The 21249-nt window shown below is 35.1% G+C and overlaps 1 protein-coding gene across 2 annotated transcripts in view; it reads left to right on the top strand.

Annotated features, from left to right (window-relative positions):
• Positions 1 to 21249, top strand: part of SYCP1 (synaptonemal complex protein 1) — a 133761-nt gene that overhangs the window by 60470 nt on the left and 52042 nt on the right. For both annotated transcript variants that reach the window (XM_068965526.1, XM_068965525.1), the window contains exons 16-22: positions 3770 to 3874; positions 4859 to 4962; positions 6613 to 6730; positions 7554 to 7624; positions 11650 to 11731; positions 20811 to 20873; positions 21047 to 21109. In XM_068965526.1, coding sequence (XP_068821627.1) covers positions 3770 to 3874; positions 4859 to 4962; positions 6613 to 6730; positions 7554 to 7624; positions 11650 to 11731; positions 20811 to 20873; positions 21047 to 21109 — 606 coding nt within the window. The remainder of the gene's footprint in view (positions 1 to 3769; positions 3875 to 4858; positions 4963 to 6612; positions 6731 to 7553; positions 7625 to 11649; positions 11732 to 20810; positions 20874 to 21046; positions 21110 to 21249) is intronic.

Raw genomic sequence — 21249 nt, 5'->3', positions numbered from 1 at the left:
GGATTTCTCACTTTTTTCCTTGATGAGTCTGTCAATATTATTTGTCTTCTCAAAAAACAAGCTTCTAGTTTTATTGATTTATGCTACTGTTGTCTTCACTTCTTTTACTTTTATTTTTGCTCTGATCTTTATGATTTCTTTCCTTCTACTAACTTTGGGGTTTTGTTCTTTTTCTGGTTGCTTTAGGTGTAAGTTCAGTTAAGTCACTCAGTTGTGTCCGACTCTTTGTGACTCCATGAATCGCAGCATGCTAGACCTCCCTGTCCATCACCAACTCCCGGAGTTCACTCAGACTCACGTCCATTGAGTCAGTGATGCCATCCAGCCATCTCATCCTCTGTTGTCCCCTTCTCCTCCTGCCCCCAATCCCTCCCAGCATCAGAGTCTTTTCCAATGAGTCAACTCTTCGCATGAGGTGGCCAAAGTACTGGAGTTTCAGCCTTAGCATCATTCCTTCCAAAGAAATTCCAACCAGAATGGACTAGTTGGATGTCCTTGCAGTCCAAGGGACTCTCAAGAGTCTTCTCCAACACCACAAGTCAAAAGCATCAATTCTTCGGCACTCAACCTTCTTCACAGTCCAACTCTCACATCCATACATGACCACAGGAAAAACCATAGCCTTGACTAGACGGACGTTAGTTGGCCAAGTAATGTCTCTGCTTTTGAATATGCTATCTAGGTTGGTCATAACTTTTCTTCCAAGGAGTAAGCATCTTTTAATTTCATGGCTGCAATCACCATCTGCAGTGATTTTGGAGCCCAGAAAAATAAAGTCTGGCACTGTTTCCCCGTCTGTTTCCCATGAAGTGATGGGACCGGATGCCATGATCTTTGTTTTCTGAATATAAGGTTAGGTTGTTTATTTAATGTTTTACTCATTTATTGTGGTAGGCTTGTATAACTTCCCTCTTGGAACTGCTTTTGCTGCTTCTCAAAAGTTTTGGTTTTTTGTGTTTTCATTTCATTTGTTTCTAGATATTGACTTCCTCTTTGATTTCTTCAGTGACCTTTTGGTTATTTAGAAGCATATTGTTTAGCCTCCACATATGTGTTTTTTTACATTTTTTTCCTTTAATATGTAATCTCATACCCTTGTGGTCAGAAAAGATGCCAGATACAATTTCATTTTTCTTAATTTTACTGAGACTTGATTTGTGACACATGATATGATCTATCCTGGATAATGTTCTATGTGCACTCAAGAAAGAAGTGTATTCTGCTGCATTTGGATAGAATGTCCTGTAGATATGAGTTAGGCCCATCTATATGCAGATGACACCACCCTTATGGTAGAAAGGGAAGAGGAACTAAAGAGCCTCTTGATGAAAGTGAAAGAAGAGAGTAAAAAAGCTGGCTTGAAATTCAACATTCAGAAAACTAAGATCATGACTTCAGTCCCACCACTTCATGGCAAATAGATGGGGAAACAATAGAAACAGTGAGAAACTTTATTTTCTTGGGCTCCAAAATCACTGCAGATGGTGACTGCAGCCATGAAATTAAAAGACACTTACTTCTTAGAAGAAAAGTTATGACCAAACTAGACAGCATATTAAAAAGTAGAGATATTACTTTACCAACAAAGGTCCATCTAGTCAAAAATATGGTTTTTCCAGTAGTCATGTATGGATATGAGAGATGGACTATAAAGAAATCTGAGTGCTGAAGAACTGATGCTTTTGAGCTGTGGTGTTTGAGAAGACTCTTGAGTCCCTTGGACTGCAAGGAGATCTGACCAGTCCATCCTAAAGGAAATCAGTCCTGAATATTCATTGAAAGGAATGATTCTAAAGCTGAAACTCCAATACTTTGGCTACCTGATGCGACAAACTGACTCATTGGAAAAGACTCTGATGCAGGGAAAGGTTGAAGGTGGGAGAAGAAGGGGACGACAGGATGAGATGGTTGGATGGCATCACCGACTCGATCAACATGAGTTTGAGCAAGCTCTGGGAGTTTGTGATGGACAGGGAAGCCTGGTGTGCTTGAAGCCGTTGGGTTTCAAAGAGTCAGACACGATTGAGTGGCTGAACTGAACTAAACAGGCTTGTATTTCCTTATTAATTTTTTTTTGATGATTTGTCCATTGGTGTAAGTGGGGTTTTAAAGTCCTCTACAATTATTGTGTTACTGTTGATTTCCCTTTTATGTCTGTTAGTGTTTGTCTATTGTATTGAGATGCTACTATCAGTTCAGTTCATTTGCTCAGTCGTGTCTGATTCTTTGTGACCGCATGAACCACAGCATGCCAGGCCTTCCTGTCCATCACCAACTCCTGGAATCCACCCAAGCCCATGTCCATTGAGTCGGTGATGCCATCCAACCATCTCATCCTCTGTTATCCCCTTCTCCTCCTGCCCTCAATCTTTCCCAGCATCAGGGTCTTTTCCTGAGAGTGTACTGGAGGATTTGATTCTGTGCTAGTGAGGACTGGGTGTGTAGGTGGTGCAGCTGTTTGGATTACAGGGATCTTGGCAATGCCAAGTATGCAGGGAAATCTGGTCACTACAGGCACAGGAGGTATGACACTATTAGGGTTTTTTTCTAGCCTATGGTATCTCTGCCCCAGTGGGGATCAAGTGTGGAGATGGCACAGCTGCTTGGATTGCAGGGACCCTGGTGGTGCCAGGCATGCAAGGAAGATGGTGACTATGGGCAGAGGAGATAGAGCATTTTAGGATTTTTTTTCTAGTCTCTGGCTGCTTTGCTTCTAGTAAGGATAAAGTTGGAGGTGGCACAGTTGCTTGGATCGTGGGGACCTTCATGATGTCATTTGTCTAGGGATGCCAGCGGCCAAGGTGTAGGAAATATAGTTCTATTATTAATAGAATCTTTTTCTAGCCATTGGCAGCTGAACTTTCAAAGGGCCTCCCTGGCTGGTCCTTGTCTATTGTTTGACATATCAGGCACTCAAAGGGCCACCCTCTCTGGGCTCTTTCTCTATTGGTCAGCTGCTGACACTTGCGGGTGGGGAGAGAGGCTACAGTCATGGCTCCACCCTCTGCCCCTAACTCAGCAGTAGTGCCCTGCTTCCTGGTTTTGCTCCAAAGGTATTCCACACTCTGATCTCCCTCCTGTCCCTTTGGGCTATCTCCCTACAGGCAACAGCAGTCCTCACCCTGGGATTGCTCTCTAATCACTACGCTCCAGCTCCTAGCCACCATACATTTTGGTGGACTTGCATTCCTGTCTGGGCTATATAAGGCTGTGGCATGGATTGTCTGTGTGGTTCTCACTCCATTCAGATTGTCACAGATGAGCTGCTTCACTCTCCAACAGCCTCAATTGCCCCTGTGTGAGGTCCTCACCCCTGCTTCAGCTCCCCCACTCCATGGGTGCAGGTCCAGTCCTGCTCACTCTCCTCCTCTTTTTCCCTTTTCTTCCTTCATCCTATTGATTTTTGCATGGTTCCAGTGGTCAGGGACTCCTGCCAGTTTCAGCTGGTGGTCTGCAAGGTCTTCTGCATCTGAAGAGGTATTCTGATGTATCTTTGAAGAGAGATGCATTCTACGTTTGACTACTCTTCTGCCACTTATCTTTCTGTCTGTATGAATCTTATTAAATAAAAACTTACAGGGCTCTGTCCATTAAATCCTCTGTTATCATAGTTAGTTTTGGAATTTACTTAATGATTTGTTTTCTCTTTTTTAAAAATTTTAACCAAAGAGAAAGTCATAATTCTCTTCACAACTATATGTGAGAAGTTTGATTATTTTGAATGTGTATGTGCTTTGGTTATCATGATTTGTTAATGTTCTTAAAATAGGCAGAAAAACAAAAGCTTTTAGATGAGAAGAAACAATTTGAGAAGATTGCTGAAGAATTAAAAGGAGCAGAACAAGAACTAACTGGGCTTCTCCAAACCAGAGAGGTTTGTTTAAAAAGGATACATTTTTTTCTTTTAAGTGTTTTGCTAGTAGGGTACAGATTTACATTGTAGATTATATGGCTGTTAGATTTGCACAAGATTGCTTCACAAAATTCCTCTTGAACATGTGTTTCTGCTGTATTTAGTGTGCTAACAATTGATTTAAAATAGAAAACCTCCATATTATAATGAGGCAGAGAAATGTCAACATTTAAGATACCAATAATGTAAGCATGGCTTATAACAATACATTTTTTGATGTCTTATAAGTATTTATTAATTGATACTTTTAATTTTAGCTTTTATTAAGTTCTTAGTTTATAGTTTTCATAGTTTTAGAATGTCTTTTACTTTTAAAAAGTGTTTTCAGTCTATTACAGTATTACAGTATTATGTTATTCTAACATAATAAGAGCAGCTTACTTTTCTGATATTGCCTGATTTTATTAACTAATATATTTTTTCTTAATAATGATATTTCAGTTGAAATTTATTACTTGGTAGTATAAAACAGACAACAGTATTTTATAATATTCCCTGGTGGCTCAGATGGTAAAAGCATCTGCCTACAATGCGGGAGACCTGGGTTCGATGCCTGGGTTGGGAAGATCCACTGGAGAAGGAAATGGCAACCCACTCCAGTATTCTTGCCTGGAAAATCTCATGGACGGAGGAGCCTGACAGGCTACAGTCCATGGGGTTGCAAAGAGCTGGACAGTACTGAGCGACTTCACTTCAGTTCACTTCAAGTATAATTTTACTGGTTGAGCTTCAGAATATGAAAATGAAGTTTACTTTTAGTATTGCATTTGTCATTGCTCACTGTATTAAAATTATAGTGACTGTGGCATTAAATCAATTTAAATTTAAAAATTTTGGCATATTTTTTTTTACCAAGTATATAACTTGCTTACATAGAATGACCATACTTCTTAAGTGAGAAAATTGTAAAAGCATTTGCTGTGATAATATGTGTTTATTTTCCAGAAAAAAGTACATGATTTGGAAATACAGTTAACTGCCATTGCAACAAGTGAACAGCATTATTCAAATCAGGTTAAAGAGCTGAAAACTGAGCTTGAAAATGAGAAGTATGTTTTCTATCTATAAAGTAGTTTATGTGTTCAATTCCTAAACTTTCTGTAGTATTATAAAATATTAACTACTTTTCACTGTAGTTAATACTAAATTAGTAAATTATGTATAATGCTTTTTTGAATAGGCTTAAAGTTTTTTATTTCTGATTAAAGATCAAAATAATTTATCAATTTCATTGTTAAAGAAAATATGTATTATTGACATAAGTAGAATATATCACAAACATGAGAACTATATTAGAAGAGTGATTTTGTTTGGAGATTATTTAGTTTCTTATAAAAATAATCATTTGTAGTTCTAGCTGTAGTTTTTTTGGTTGTTTTACTAAATTACTTTGTAGGTTTGAATTGATGAAATGACAGAAATATAAATTCATCTCTTATATTGTCCAAGCATAATATTTTGTTGCTTCACTTACTTAGTAAATTTAATTTCTAGAGAAAATAGGAGGAAATAATTCTTGTGTTGTCACTCAGGGAGAACTAAATTCAAGGAGGCAGTCTAGTGGAGAGCATAATTTTTGTGTTCTGGTTGCTTTTCAACTCTAGATAAAAATAAGAAATGAATAATTTACTCAGCATCTTGTCACTTCTCTTTCAGCTCCCATTCCCAGCTTCTGGTACCTTTTCAACAATACTTTTGTAGGGGCTCTGGGTAAAATTCATCTGTTAACCAAAGTCCTTTTTAATGAATTAACTGATTAATATAAATTTGTATTATCCTTGGTATATTTGCTCTTTCAACTTTTCATTTTTTAATTAAAAGACTTTGATGAGTTTCCAGCATCAGTAAGTAGGAGTTATAGGTGCTTCTGAAATTATTCCATGAGCCATACACTTACCTTCCCTCATTTAAAATTGATCCTGGCTGCAACTAGTAACAGTAGTAATCTTTCTTCTGATGTAGAATATTTGAGACCTTGTAAGAGCAGTTTAAGTGTTGTGCATATGCATAAATTTTATTTATTTTAATGAAAATATTAATATTCATTTAAATGGATTTTGTAATATTTAATTAAATCATTAATGTCTCATGTAATACTTAAATCATCAGAAATTTGAAATAGTTTGTAAGAGACAGCCTGCTAGAAAGAAAATATTATGTGTAAAAAATAATAATATGCTTTTCAAAATTTATGGAAAGGTGAAGGGGGAAGCATTATGGGAAATATGCTAGGAAATATATGACATCTCAAAAAACTTATTATATAAAAATTTCAAATATATACAATGTTAAAAGAGGGAATAATGTAATGAACCAGCATATACTTACTGTGCATGCATGCATGTGTGCTTGCTAAGTCACCTCAGTTGTGTCTGACTCTGTGACCATTATGGACTGTAGCCACCAGGCTCCTCTGTCCATGGGATTCTCCAGGCAAGAATACTGGAGTGGGCTGCCATGCCCTCCTTTAAGTGATCTTGATCACACCCGTGTCAGGCAGGTTCTTTACCACTAGCACCACTTAGGAAGCCCGTATACCTCTCACTCAGCCTCAAAAATTCTTTACTAAAAGCCAATCTTGTTTCATTTGTAGCCCCAGCTGCTTCTTTCTTTCCCCTAAGATTATTTTGGATAAAATTCTGTATTATATAATTTTATGTGTAAATATTTTGGTATGATATGTCATTAAAAAAAAATAGGCTGAAGAATACTGAACTAACTGCAAGCTGCAACAGACTTTCACTGGAAAATAAAGAACTAGCACAAGAAACAAGTGATATGGCCCTGGAACTCAAGAAACAACAAGAAGACATTAATGTGAGTTGAAAAAGAAAGTATCAGTGACAGTTTTCTTACTGCAAAATTAGGGGCTTAGAATAGATTACCACTGAAGATTCTTTCAGCTTTAAAAGTCTGATTTCTTAGATTATCTGATTATCTTTTTCTTCTAAATACTTTGTTTTAGAAGAAAAATACGCATATTGATCCTCAGTGGTAATAAAAGGGAACAGAAGATGGAGGCTCCCTATTGATAAAGTTATTCTAATTTGAAGCATCAAGATTTTTGTAAAGTATTTTAATAAAGTATTCAAGTATTTGTTAGCAAATAATGTAAGACACTGTGGAACATATAGTGATAAATAAAATATCATCCTCCCTCTTTAGGAGTTTATGACTCAATGAAAAAGTGCTTAAAATATCATATGTATTGTTTTGGAGACAAAGTGCTATCAGAATTCACAGGATCACCTCTGCCTTGGGGAAAGAGAAGCCTTCAGAAGAATATAGCATTAAGTTTTGCCTTTAAAAAACCAGTAATTATGAGCTCAGTAGGTGCAATGAGTGGAAAAGCATTCCTTAAAGCCATAACAATATGTACAGAGGACACAAGTCTCAAAGTATCAGTGGGAAACAACAAGTAAGACTTATTTCTTTTAGCTAGTATTAATATATAGATATTATTAGGGGAATAGAGTAAGACTGGAAAAATTGTGTGGCATTATACAAGTTAAATAGCCCATTCTCTTGTTTTATTTATAACTAAATGAATTTTAAGACATAAAGATCTTAAATGTTAGTTTCAATTTTATTTCTGTTGAAGCAAAATAATTAATATAAACAACACTGATTATTTCTTTAGATTAGCAAAAGGCAAGAAGAAAAGATGTTGAAACAAATAGAACATCTGGGAGAGACAGAAACACAATTAAGGCAAGACTAATGCATTGGCCTTTTTGACTAGCCAAAAATAGTATTTCTTTTCTATTAACTTGTAGTTAATTTAGATTAATCTTATGTTTAATGTAGAATAAAGTAAAAAATTAGACTTTAATTAGTATTTTGGAATCCTGCTTAAAAATAAAATTGTAATAATGCCTCTTTTATACTTAATTTGAAATAATGATATTAGATACAAAAACTAATTTTAAAATATCATAAATTTTCTAATAATTAATATTAATTTCAGAAAGTACACTAATCACATGTCAGAACATTTAGAAGAGATATTTTAAAACTCTGATATTATTTTAAGTATTTTCTGTTTTTCTTGGTGTTTTCACAATCATCTAATTTAATACCTGTTTGCCAGTCAGTCAAGTGGATATAGCATTATTTTAATTTGGATATTTACATTTTCCAGTTTTTTACTTTCATAAATAACACTGTAGTAAATGTTTTGGCACATACAGATTTTTTCTTAAAGTATAAATTTCAAGTGTGAATTTATTGAGTAATTTATTTCAGTTACTTTTGATAGACAAATGATTTCTGATAGGTTCTATCACTTGTAAAGTATGCAATACAACCAATGTTTTATGAAAATGCTGGTTATAAAAACTTTTAATTACTTTTGGTTATTATCATTTATTTATTTGATGATAGAAATAACTTACAGTTCTTAGGATTTATAATTTTCATGTTTTGGGTAAACTTTGTAATTTTTATGTGTGCTTGCTAGAGTTTCTTCTTTCTAAATTGCTTGTATCTATTGCCTATAATATTTTGAGATCTTGACTGTTTTCTTACTTATTTAGTTAAGCTTTTAAATACATATTAATCCTTTATCTTGTTTTATTTATAGCACATATTTTCCCTAACCTGTTGTTTTCCTTTTACTGTGGGTAATTATTTTGTCATACAGAATTTAAAAAAATTTTTTAAAATTAAATCTAAATTGCTTTCTTTTTGAAATTTTTTCCCATTGCTTTTATAAATTTATAAATATTATATGTAAATAATTTATAAATTTATATTTATATATAAATATATAGTATATAAATAGTTTATAAATTTATAAGTCAACTTAGAAGTTTATTTTTTCCTGCCTGCAATCAAATATTAATATTTTCTTTAGTTATTTAAAAAATTGATATATTGATATTTAGTTTACTTTTCTCTTTTTCAAATAATAAATTAATAAAATCATTTCGAATAATAAAATCGTTTCAAGTATCAATTTACTTTTGATACTACTGTAGATCTATGACCTGGTTTTAGATATGCAGTTTATCATGTTTATTATTTTCTAAATAAGCTGTTTTTTTTACTTTCATTAGGAAATTTAATGATGTGATAATCTTTCCCAAATTTACAAATGTACAATATATTTATAGCATTACCTTCAGAGAGGTTCAGTGCAAAGATATAGATATAGTACAAGGTGATAATTATTTGTAAAAATATGAGATGAGTGAACAAGGCACACAAGGCAATGTTTCTACAAACAGTACCAACTACAGGAGTACAGGGGAAAAAAATATATTCTTTTAATGAAGTACTGAATGTTAATTTTTTTATCTGTTTGTAAAAAAAAACCAAATATGTTCAAAAGTCTGTTTCTAATTATTCCCTGAATAGCCAGCACAGCTATGCCTCTGAGTCTTCTGTAACAAAATTTGCGGTGTCTTTAATATCTTCTGTAGCCTGTAGTTGCACTGTAGCCTGGAGTTGAGCCTTTTTTCCAAGAAACCTTCGCAGCGTTGACCTTTGGTTCATTCTCCATCTTGGAATAGAATGGATTTTCAAAGTTGACACTTTGTTTTGGTTTTTGTTTGACGATATTCCATTTTGTTAGCTGAGTTTCATCAGGACTTGAGGAAGTTGGCTTTGTGTCTGAACTGTGTTCAGCAGGGTTAATGGGACTTCCATAGTTTTTGTTATACACTGTTCCAGATTCAGTTACCGGGGCTGTTGTTGGCTGAGCTGCCGTGATAGTAGTGTCCTTGGAGGCATATGTCGGGTTCCCAAATATTATGGGTGGCTTCCTGAAGTCTGTGGCAAAATGTTCCCTCATTGCCAGCAATCTGTCAATAGCAGACTCAGGCCCCAAACCAGTTACTCTAATATCCATGTTCACATCATCCCCTGATCTGAAAGTCATCCCATTTCCATTTTCAGAGGATTTGAGACTGCTTAAGCTTGACAGCTTGGGCAGATAAGACAAAAGGGAGCCAGTTTTCTGATAGTGGAAAAATCCTAAAGCGGCTAAAGCAGCAGTTCTGATGATCAGGATGATTGTCAACAGCACGGACACGTTAGTTCCTTGTGAGGAATGCCTTGTGAAAGCCCCATTCCACAATATCCTCCCACGTAGCCACTAGAACACTTGCATTTCCATGTAGCCACTAGAACACTTGCATTTGGGGAGGTTATTCTCATAAAAATAGCTGTTTCCTCCATTCATACACCTGCATGGAGGGGGCACAGTGACAGCACTTAAAATGGACCCTGAAACATCCGCTAAAGGGTTCAAAGCTTCAGCAATCCACTGATCAATAAACAGATACACAAATACAGATCTATAGATGCCTGATAGACAGCTGATAGGAGATCTTATATTTTAAGACCTTCAAAATTACCTTGCTAAAGATTGTAATATTGCAAATACTTCCCTGGTAGCTCTGGGATAGAGTTTTTATATTTACAGTTTCCTTTTAATCCATTAGTAATTTAGATGATTTCCAAATATTTGAGGGCTCTTGCTTGTACTTATATTCTGATGTATTAAGTTTTGATTTAGGTTTGAGTAAAGAATGTGGTCATTAAAACTTAACTGTTGTAAATTATTTGATATTTCCTTAGACCTAGTATGTCTCCCTCATAGGACTCTTAGGGCATTGCATGAGAAAATATGAATAAAGCACTGAGCACAGTGCCTAGTACATAACTGTTACTATTTTCCATATTTGGAAAGTCATCTTTTATTATGTTTCCAAGGATTACTTTTGTCTTATATGCTTACTTCTCTTCTTCAGAAGATTACAGGTTAAATCTGTGATTAAGCCACTAAACATTTTGGGGATCAAAAGTGAATACATATTTAGAGAACGGCTACTTTTTATCTAAGAGAATTGAAATTATTTGGATAACATCTTTTTGTACATCTACCTACTCTGTGGATTTACAGAACTCTAAATATATATTTAGGAAAAGTATGAATGTGCCAATTAAAGATTTAAAACTCAAAGAGTAAGCATCCTAGACTCAGTTTTTATGAGGCTAGTTATTTCACATGATTGATTACTATTCCATGCATTCACATTTGACCTAGTAACATATCAGCTATAATAATAAGAGAGTCTACAATTAGAAATAGCTTTACATATCCTTCTGAGACAAAGCACTGTTGTTTCCATGCACAGCAGATAGCTTTTTTAAAAAAGTTTGAAAGGATTATATATGCATATGGTATAAAAATCAAAGAAACAAAGGGATATGGGGAAAGAAAACTTTCTTGCCTTTTGTCTTCCTGCTATCTAGTTTTCTTCTCCAGAGGTATCATGGTTTCCTGTATATGTTTCTGTGAGATAGTCTATACATACATAAGGATACATGTATATGCAAATATCTCAGTCCTACAGTTCTTCATTAAAATCACCTGTATATATGTCCCTTATTTATTTGTACAGCATTATGACTATGTCTTAGAATGATGACTAAGAAAACAGGAAAGTGAAATCTTGACTTAAATAAGAAATAAGTTTTTCTATCTTGAAGTTTCTTTTTATGTAAAAATAACTATAAAGATCTAAATAATTTCAAAGTATATGTATAAATTAATTTAAATTTAAGAATAGAAGTGTATATACCAATGCATGAAAAATGATCAATCAAAGTGAAAATATAAACCAATAAAAATTTTTAAACTGATCAGTAGTCAATTTTAGAAGTTCCAGAAAGGGAATAAAATGAAAACATAGATTTTATTGCAATGTCACTCTTTCATTTCCTTTAAGGAATGAACTGGAATCTGTGAGAGAAGAACTAAAACAGAAAGGAGATGAAGTTAAAAGTAAATTGGACAAGAGTGAAGAAAATGTATGTTGTATTTAATAGTAGGTTCTATCACAAAATTTCAAATCATAAAAGCAGTAGCTGGTGTCCAAAAACAAGTATACTATTGTATAGATAACTGCAGGGCCAAGGACTGTTGTAGGCTGTTGACCTTAAAAATGTGGGCCATGTTGAGTTGTTTTACTTATGTGGTTTTTATCTAGAAGAAATAATGGCATAGTTCTAAATTTCTTTAACACTTAGCATTTATAAATGTCAATTTATATTTTAGGCTATATAAGAGGCTCATGCTTTAGTAATATAAAACATACTAATAAAGTGATTAATAAATTTGTGTTGTACATTGGTGGGAATGATTTCAAAGAGTTGAGATAGGAAGGCTTTTAGGGAAGATTATCACAAAAGTAGAATAGTACAAAGTATGTGAAGTGATTGTGGTGTATAACATACAGTGGGAGAAAATTGTGCCAAAATAGATTGCAGTGATCAAATTAGATTGTGAAGACCTTGACTTTGTTTTTTTCATTCATTCCACAAATATTATTAACTACCTACAATGTGCCAGGAAGTGTTTTGGGTACTGAAGTTTTGTTTTAGTTTGTTTTGTTGGGCAGTAGTGATCCATTTAAGGTTTTTTATTAGACAAGTAACATTTTTAATTTTTAAGACTAGAATAGGGAGAGGTGAAAGGCATTGGAATCAGTTAGAAGGCTATAAAAATAGTCTTCAAAGCTTTGAAAAAAATGTTAGTGAGGACTCTTGCCGAGTTTAGCTCACTTATACTTGAGCCATTCATTGCAGTTAGGGGATAGAGTAATCTTTTCAAGCCTGAGTTGCATTCCCATCCTTGGAGACAGATTAGTTCCCATCCAACTTTATGAACTGATCAGGGTTACTGTGGAATTTACACTAAAAAAAGAAGACCGAAATATAGGTCTTCTGTATAATTGCTATTGGAGACCATGGAAAGGACAGCTATCTGAACTTGAGTCAGGACAAGCTTCCTGGAAGAAGCAAAATTCATGTTAAAGCCTCCGATTAATTGAATTAGTGGAAGGCAGTGGTGTAGGCATAAGTAGATCAGGGAGAAGAGTATTTCAAGTTACACACACAGACACACACACAATATATGAAGTATGAGAGAGCCTTGGAAATATGAGAGGGCCCCTATATTTAAACAACTATACAAGTTTATCTAGGCCAAAAGGTGGAGTTTAAGATAGTGGTGTTAGTGGAGAGAGTATAGAAAGATGAGAGATGGGAAGATAAATGGAAAAATGAGGATGGGGAAAAATGAGAGTAGATCATTTAAGGCCTCACAGTTATATTTAGGAGTTTGAGGTTGTTGAAGAGTTTTGACCTGAGAAGTGTCATAATTATATTTACATGTTGGAGGGCTTTAAGACTGTTGGAATAGTCTAAGGGTAAGATGAACTGTATTTTTAAGGACTCGCAATGACCAGGAACATTCTAGATTCTTTGTTATTTAGGCTGGAAGTCATTTTTGTCCTCATTTCCTGAATTAGGAAACTGGGCCTCCAAAAGGTAAAAGTGCCAAAAAGCTACATGTCTAAGAAGTGGTAGAGTTGCCTCTCTAACATTCTTTAGACTGTACTACTTTTTTCCCCCTAAAAGCTGTTTTTTTCCTTTCAGTTTCATATTTATTAGTTAAATTCAGCACCCCCCCCCCAAATTAAATTAGTCTCCTAAAAACTTGGTATGTAATTCACTACTTTAAAATTTGTGTCAGAGGCTGCTTCAAAACACTTATCTTGTTGGTGTAGAGAAACACATGAATTTGATGGTTAATGTAAAACAAAAATCTTCCACCAAGAACTTAAAATTTATTTTACCAATGTAGAAGATAATGATGAGTTAAGAAAAAAGTGAAATGCAAGACAAATTGATAGCATTTTTAAGCTTTCCGTGGTTGGATTTCAGTTTACTTATTGAAAGAGTTTCCTGGAAATAATTCAAGTTGCAAATATTTCTTGGTGAAATTCATTGTACTCTTCTTTTATCCCAATCCATATTTTATCTGAGCCTTTTTTCCCTCATTTCTAAAATGGCCATAATAATACCTATTTTTCTACATCATTGGATTGGTACAAAGTTCAGTTTAATAAATGTTTGTGAAAAACATGTTTAAAAGATGGTAAACTTCTATATATAATTTTAAAAATTCAGTATAAACTGGGAAAGCTAACAAAAGATTGTAAAGTGATAATGAGGCTAAGATAATAATGAACATTAACATATATGCACAAAAACATTTTTTAATTTTTTAAATATAAAAATTATATATATATATTTAAATGTAGCTGAAATAAACTGGCAGAGCTGATAACTATTTTTTTTTAGAAATAGACTAAGCTTTATAATTCCATGTCTAAAAGATACTCATAGAATAAAATAGAATTTCTGTTAACATTTTTAATCTGATGTTAAATAATGTTTTTTTAGGCTCGAAGCATTGAATGTGAAGTTATAAAAAAAGATAAACAAATGAAGATACTAGAAAACAAGGTATTATCAGATGTGAAAGATACTTGGGACTAGAGACTCTCTAGCAATATATGTATGGCTAGACTCTTTAGGGCCAGCCTTTACATTGTCCTATACAAAGATATCTCAGTTCTATTTTGAAGGCTTTCAAGAATAGTATAGGATTTTTATTGCAGGTTTGTTTGAAGAGGCTTTGGAATTAGGAGTTTCTGCATAATGCTTCAAAGAGCAAAGCTTCATTAAATTTCTCGTCCACTATCTCTTTCCTTTCTCCAAATTTCATACCCTCACCAGCTGCATTTACTGTGGATATCTTTACAGTGGCAAGATGCTTTTAAAAAATCATTCTTAGATATCTCTCCCATTTTTTATAATCAAAGGAGCTGCAGAAAAATTTCCCCATTCTTTTTGTGAGATATTTTTACTTTCTGGCTAGTGATACCAATTCAATTTCCCTTCTCTGCCTTTCACCACACACTTGTCCTAAACTTGACTTTCTGTGTAATGAGTTAACGAATAGTCCTTTGGAGAACATAGTTCACTTTCTAAAGTTATCAGCTCTAATAATTAACACTATTTTTTTTTCTAGCTAGAATTCTAGTGAATAAAATCCTTTGATTTTATGTACCTGAATTATTTTACTTAAAAATGAACTGTAATAATTTAAAATTTTTATAAGAATTTCTGGGCATTCCATCAAACATATCAGTTAGTCCTATGTTTAGATATTATTTAAATTTAAAAACATTGAATACATAAATTACTTTAATTTTCATTAGTTTATTCAGAAAGAAGGGAGAGTGAGATGGGGCAGTAAAAATAGCAAAATTGATCTAATGTTATTATATATACATATTTTTTGAACTATTGTAACTACAATTATAAAGGGTTTTTTTATAATATATAGTAATGTCAGTTATAATTTTCTAAGGAAAGCTAAGTAGGAGAAAGATATGATCATCAATATTAACTCTCAAGGGAGTAAATTTTGATAGTCTGAAGAATGGAGAAATATGTAAAATGTGCTTTCTCAGGCAATATTATAATCTGGTTATATTTAAAACTGATAGTTTAAAAATTTGTTCAGCATTCATTTGGTAAGGCCAAGAAGTGACTGATTCTCTTGTCTCTATTGAGTTTTAAATTTTAATTACATTTTTATTCAGTTTAGTTCAGTTGAATTCAGTCGTTCAGTCATGTCCAACTCTGTGACCCCATGAATCACAGCAAACCAGGCCTTCCTGTCCATTAACAACTCCCTGAGTCTACTCAAACTCGTGTCCATCAAGTCGGTGATGCCATCTAGCCATCTCATCCTCTGTCGTCCCCTTCTCCTCCTGCCCCCAATTCCTCCCAGCATCAGAGTCTTTTCCAGTGAGTCAACTCTTCGCATGAGTAGCCAAAGTATTGCAGTTTCAGCTTTAGCATCAGTCCTTCCAGTGAACACCCAGGGCTGATCTGCTTTAGGATGGACTGGTTGGATCTCCTTGCAGTCTAAGGGACCTTAAGAGTCTTCTCCAACACCCAAGTTCAAAAGCATCAATTCTTCGGCGCTTAGCCTTCTTCACAGTCCAACTCTCACATCCATACGTGACGATTAGAAAAACCATAGCCTTGACTAGATGGACCTTTGTTGGCAAAGTAATGTCTCTGCTTTTGAATATGCTATCTAGGTTGGTCATAACTTTCCTTCCAAGGAGTAAACGTCTTTTAATTTCATGGCTGCAGTCACCATCTGCAGTGATTTTGGAGCCGAAAAAACTACGGTCTGTCACTGTTTCCACTGTTTCCCCATCTATTTCCCATGAAGTGATGGTACCAGATACCATGACCTTTGTTTTCTAAATGTTGAGCTTTAAGCCAACTTTTTCACTCTTCTCTTTCACTTTCATCAAGAGGCTTTTTAGTTCCTCTCACTTTCTGCCATAAGGGTGGTGTCATCTGCATATCTGAGATTATTGATATTTCTCCCAGCAATCTTGAATCCAGCTTGTGCTTCCTCCAGCCCAGCGTTTCTCATGATGTACTCTGCATAGAAGTTAAATAAGCAGGGTGACAATATACAGCCTTGATGTACTCCTTTTCCTATTTGGAACCAGTTTGTTGTTCCATGTCCAGTTCTAACTGTTGCTTCCTGACCTGCATACTGAAGTTTTAATTAGTTCTTTTATTTTTTTAAAATATAAATTTATTTATTTTAATTGGAGGCTAATTACTTTACAATATTATATTGGTGTTGCCATACATCAACATGAATCCGCCACAGGTGTACACATGTTCCATATCCTGAACCCCTCTCCCTCCTCCCTCCCCACACCATCCCTCTGGGTCGTCCTGGTTCACCAGCCCCAAGCATCCAGTATCATGCATCGAACTGGGACTGGCCATTCATTTCATATATGATAATATACGTTTCAATGCCCGTCTCCAAAATCATCCCACACTCTCCCTCTCCCACAGAGTCCAAAAGACTGTTCTATTCATCTGTGTCCCTTTTGCTGTCTCTCATACAGGGTTATCGTTACCATCTTTCTAAATTCCATATATATGCGTTAGTATACTGTATTGCTGTTTTTCTTTCTGGCTTACTTCACTCTGTATAATAGGCTCCGGTTTTATCCACCTCATTAGAACTGATTCAATTGTATTCTTTCTAATGGCTGAGTAATACTCCATTGTGTTATATGTACCACAGCTTTCTTATCCATTCATCTGCTGATGGACATCTAGGTTGCTTCCATGTCCTGGCTATTATAAACAGTGCTGCGATGAACATTGGGGTACACATGTCTCTTTCAGTTCTGGTGTCCTCGGTGTGTATGCCCAGAAGTGGGATTGCTGGGTCATAAGGCAGTTCTATTTCCAGTTTTTTCAGGAATCTCCACACTGTTCTCCATAGTGGCTGTAGTAGTTTGCATTCCCACCAACAGTGTAAGAGGGTTCCCTTTTCTCCACACCCTCTCAAGCATTTATTGCTTGTAGACTTTTGGATCGCAGCCATTCTGACTGGCGTGAAATGGTACCTCATTTGTGGTTTTGATGTGTATTTCTCTGATAATGAGTGATGTTGAGCATCTTTTCATGTGTTTGTTAGCCATCTGTATGTCTTCTTTGGAGAAATGTCTATTTAGTTCTTTGGCCCATTTTTTGATTGGGTCGTTTGTTTTTCTGGAATTGAGCTGCAGGAGTTGCTTCTATACTTTTGAGATTAGTTGTTTGTCAGTTGCTTCATTTGCTATTATTTTCTCCCATTCTGAAGGCTGTCTTTTCACCTTGCTTATAATTTCCTTTATTGTGCAGAAGGTTTTAAGTTTAATTAGGTCCCATTTGTTTATTTTTGCTTTTATTTCCAATATTCTGGGAGGTGGGTCACAGAGGATCCTGCTGTGATTTATGTTGGAGAGTGTTTTGCCTATGTTCTCCTCTAGGAGTTTTATAGTTTCTGGTCTTACGTTTAGATCTGTAATCTATTTTGAGTTTATTTTTGTGTATGGTGTTAGAAAGTGTTCTAGTTTCATTCTGTTAGAAGTGGCTCACCAGTTTTCCCAGGACCACTTGTTAAAGAGATTGTCTTTACTTCATTGTATATTCTTGCCTCCTTTGTCAAAGATAAGGTGTCCATAGGTGCGTCAATTTATCTCTGGGCTTTCTATTTTGTTCCATTGATCTATATTTCTGTCTTTGTGCCAGTACCATACTGTCTTGATGACTGTGGCTTTGTAGTAGAGCCTGAAGTCAGGTAGGTTGATTCCTCCAGTTCCATTCTTCTTTCTCAAGATAGCTTTGGCTCTTTGAGTTTTTTTGTATTTCCATACAAATTGTGAAATTATTTGTTCTAACTCTGTCAAAAATACTGTTGGTAGCTTGATAGGGATTGCATTGAATCTATAGATTGCTTTGGGTAGTATACTCATTTTCACTATATTGATTCTTTTGATCCATGAACATGGTATATTTCTCTATCTATTAGTGTCCTCTTAAGCCCAGAGATAAATCCATGCACCTATGGACACCTTATCTTTGACAAAGGAGGCAAGAATATACAATAGATTAAAGACAATCTCTTTAACAAGTGGTGCTGGGAAAACTGGTCAACCACTTGTAAAAGAATGAAACTAGAACACTTTCTAACACCATACACAAAAATAAACTCAAAATAGATTATAGATCTAAACGTAAGACCAGAAACTATAAAACTCCTAGAGGAGAACATAGGCAAAACACTCTCCAACATAAATCACAGCAGGATCCTCTGTGACCCACCTCCCAGAATATTGGAAATAAAAGCAAAAATAAACAAATGGGACCTAATTAAACTTAAAAGCTTCTGCACAACAAAGGAAACTATAAGCAAGGTGAAAAGACAGCCTTCAGAATGGGAGAAAATAATAGCAAATGAAGCAACTGACAAACAACTAATCTCAAAAGTATAGAAGCAACTCCTGCAGCTCAATTCCAGAAAAACAAACGACCCAATCAAAAAATGGGCCAAAGAACTAAATAGACATTTCTCCAAAGAAGACATACAGATGGCTAACAAACACATGAAAAGATGCTCAACATCACTCATTATCAGAGAAATACACATCAAAACCACAAATGAGGTACCATTTCACGCCAGTCAGAATGGCTACGATCCAAAAGTCTACAAGCAATAAATGCTTGAGAGGGTGTGGAGAAAAGGGAACCCTCTTACACTGTTGGTGGGAATGCAAACTACTACAGCCACTATGGAGAACAGTGTGGAGATTCCTGAAAAAACTGGAAATAGAACTGCCTTATGACCCAGCAATCCCACTTCTGGGCATACACACCGAGGACACCAGAACTGAAAGAGACATGTGTACCCCAATGTTCATCGCAGCACTGTTTATAATAGCCAGGACATGGAAGCAACCTAGATGTCCATCAGCAGATGAATGGATAAGAAAGCTGTGGTACATATACACAATGGAGTATTACTCAGCCATTAAAACGAATACAATTGAATCAGTTCTAATGAGGTGGATAAAACTGGAGCCTGTTATACAGAATGAAGTAAGCCAGAAAGAAAAACAGCAATACAGTATACTAACGCATATATATGGAATTTAGAAAGATGGTAACGATAACCCTGTATGAGAGACAGCAAAAGGGACACAGATGAATAGAACAGTCTTTTGGACTCTGTGGGAGAGGGAGAGTGTGGGATGGTTTTGCAGACTGGCATTGAAACATGTATATTATCATATATGAAATGAATGGCCAGTCCCAGTTCGATGCATGATACTGGATGCTTGGGGCTGGTGCACTGGGATGACCCAGAGGGATGGTATGGGAAGGGAGGCAGAGGAGATTTACGATGGGGAACATGTGTACACCCGTGGCAGATTCATGTTGATGTATGGCAACACCAATATAATATTGTAAAGTAATTAGCCTCCAATTAAAAGAAATAAATTTATATTTTTAAAAAGTGTGATCAATTTTCCTTTATGGTCTGTTTCTTTTTCATAGTTTCAGGTCTTTAAAAATAATATTAAAATATTTTAATTTGATAGTCTTTGTTTAAATATTTCAATATCTGAAGCCTTTTTAGTTCTTATTTTGCTCTTTGTTCTTTCTACTGATTTTTACTCTTGGAGCCTTACTTCTTTACATTTTTGATTTCTTGGATCTATCTGTGGTAGTTCTTTGAGGCTTGTGTTGAAATTGTTATCTTCCCAAAAAGATTTTCTTGAGGGCACTACTAACATGAGCCCATTTTAAAGTAAATTCTCCATTTGAAGTTTTTTAAGATTATTGAGATAACATGAATTCAGCTGTAACTAACCCCTGCCCCTGGATTAAAGATCTAAACCTAAGACCAGAAACTATAAAACTCCTAGAGGAGAACATAGGCAAAACACTGTCTGACATAAATCACAGCAGGATCTTTCAGGACCGTTTTTATAGCATTCACTCAGTGCCAGGGTCAAGACAAGTTTCCTTACTGTATCCTTCTATGTGGCAGATTTATTTCTTATTTATACTTTCACCGATTAGGTCGTCTTTTGAGTTTGGGGCTTTATACAGGCTTGTCTTACTGGATTCTGTACCTTTAGTGAGCTCTCAGTTTTCTCTCTTATCTCCTTTACCCTAGGTAGGTTTGACATTAATAAAATTATTTAAGGATATGACTATTTAGTTTTGACTGTGCTAGGTCTTTGTTGCTGCGTGTGGGCTTTCTTTAGTTGCAGTGAATGGGGGGCTACTCTTTGTTGCAGTGCATGGGCTTCTTGTTGCAGTGGGTTTTCTTGTAGAGCATGGGTTCTAGGCTCATGGGCTTTAGTACTTGCAGCATGGTAGCTCAGTAGTTGTACATGGGCTCTAGAGTGTGGGCTCAGTAGTTGTGGCGCATGGGCTTGGTGGTTCCACAGCATGTGGCATCTTCCCAGACCAGAGATTGAACCCATGTTCTCTGTATTGGCAGGTGGATTCTTAACCAAGACACCATCAGGGAAGTCCTAATGACATATTTTTTGAAGTAATCTCTATGTTAATATTTTTGTTAGTTTGAAAGTATTTATTTTGACTGGAATATTGAATAAAATAATTTTAATTTCTCTTCATTTTTTAGTGTAACAATTTGAGGAAACAGGTTGAAAATAAAAGCAAGTTTATTGAAGAACTCCAGCAGGAGGTATGTACTGATTCTCAAAATCAAATTACTTTTTGAAAAAACCTTTTATATTCACTGCAGTTTTAGTGAATAATGCTTTCCTTTACTTTAGTAATTTAGTCTAAGTCAGTGAAAGGATAAGTTTGAACCACTTTGATATTAAACATAATTCTTTATTTTTTTATTTCTAACAGAATAAGGCCTTTAAAAAGAAGAGTACATCAGAAAGCAAGCAGCTGAATGTTTATGAGATAAAGGTATTTGGAATCTTTAAGAAAAAAAATACTAGTACATAGATGAGAATTTAGAAATTTAAGCCCTTTGCGTGTGTGCTGTTACTTCAGTCATGTCCGAATCTTTGCATTCCTATGAAATGTAGCCTGCCAGGCTACTCTGT

Source organism: Capricornis sumatraensis, chromosome 2, assembly GCF_032405125.1.
Source record: "Capricornis sumatraensis isolate serow.1 chromosome 2, serow.2, whole genome shotgun sequence".
Taxonomy (NCBI): domain Eukaryota; kingdom Metazoa; phylum Chordata; class Mammalia; order Artiodactyla; family Bovidae; genus Capricornis; species Capricornis sumatraensis.
Note: the sequence above shows the minus strand (reverse complement) of the source record. Positions and strands in the feature narration are given on the sequence as shown.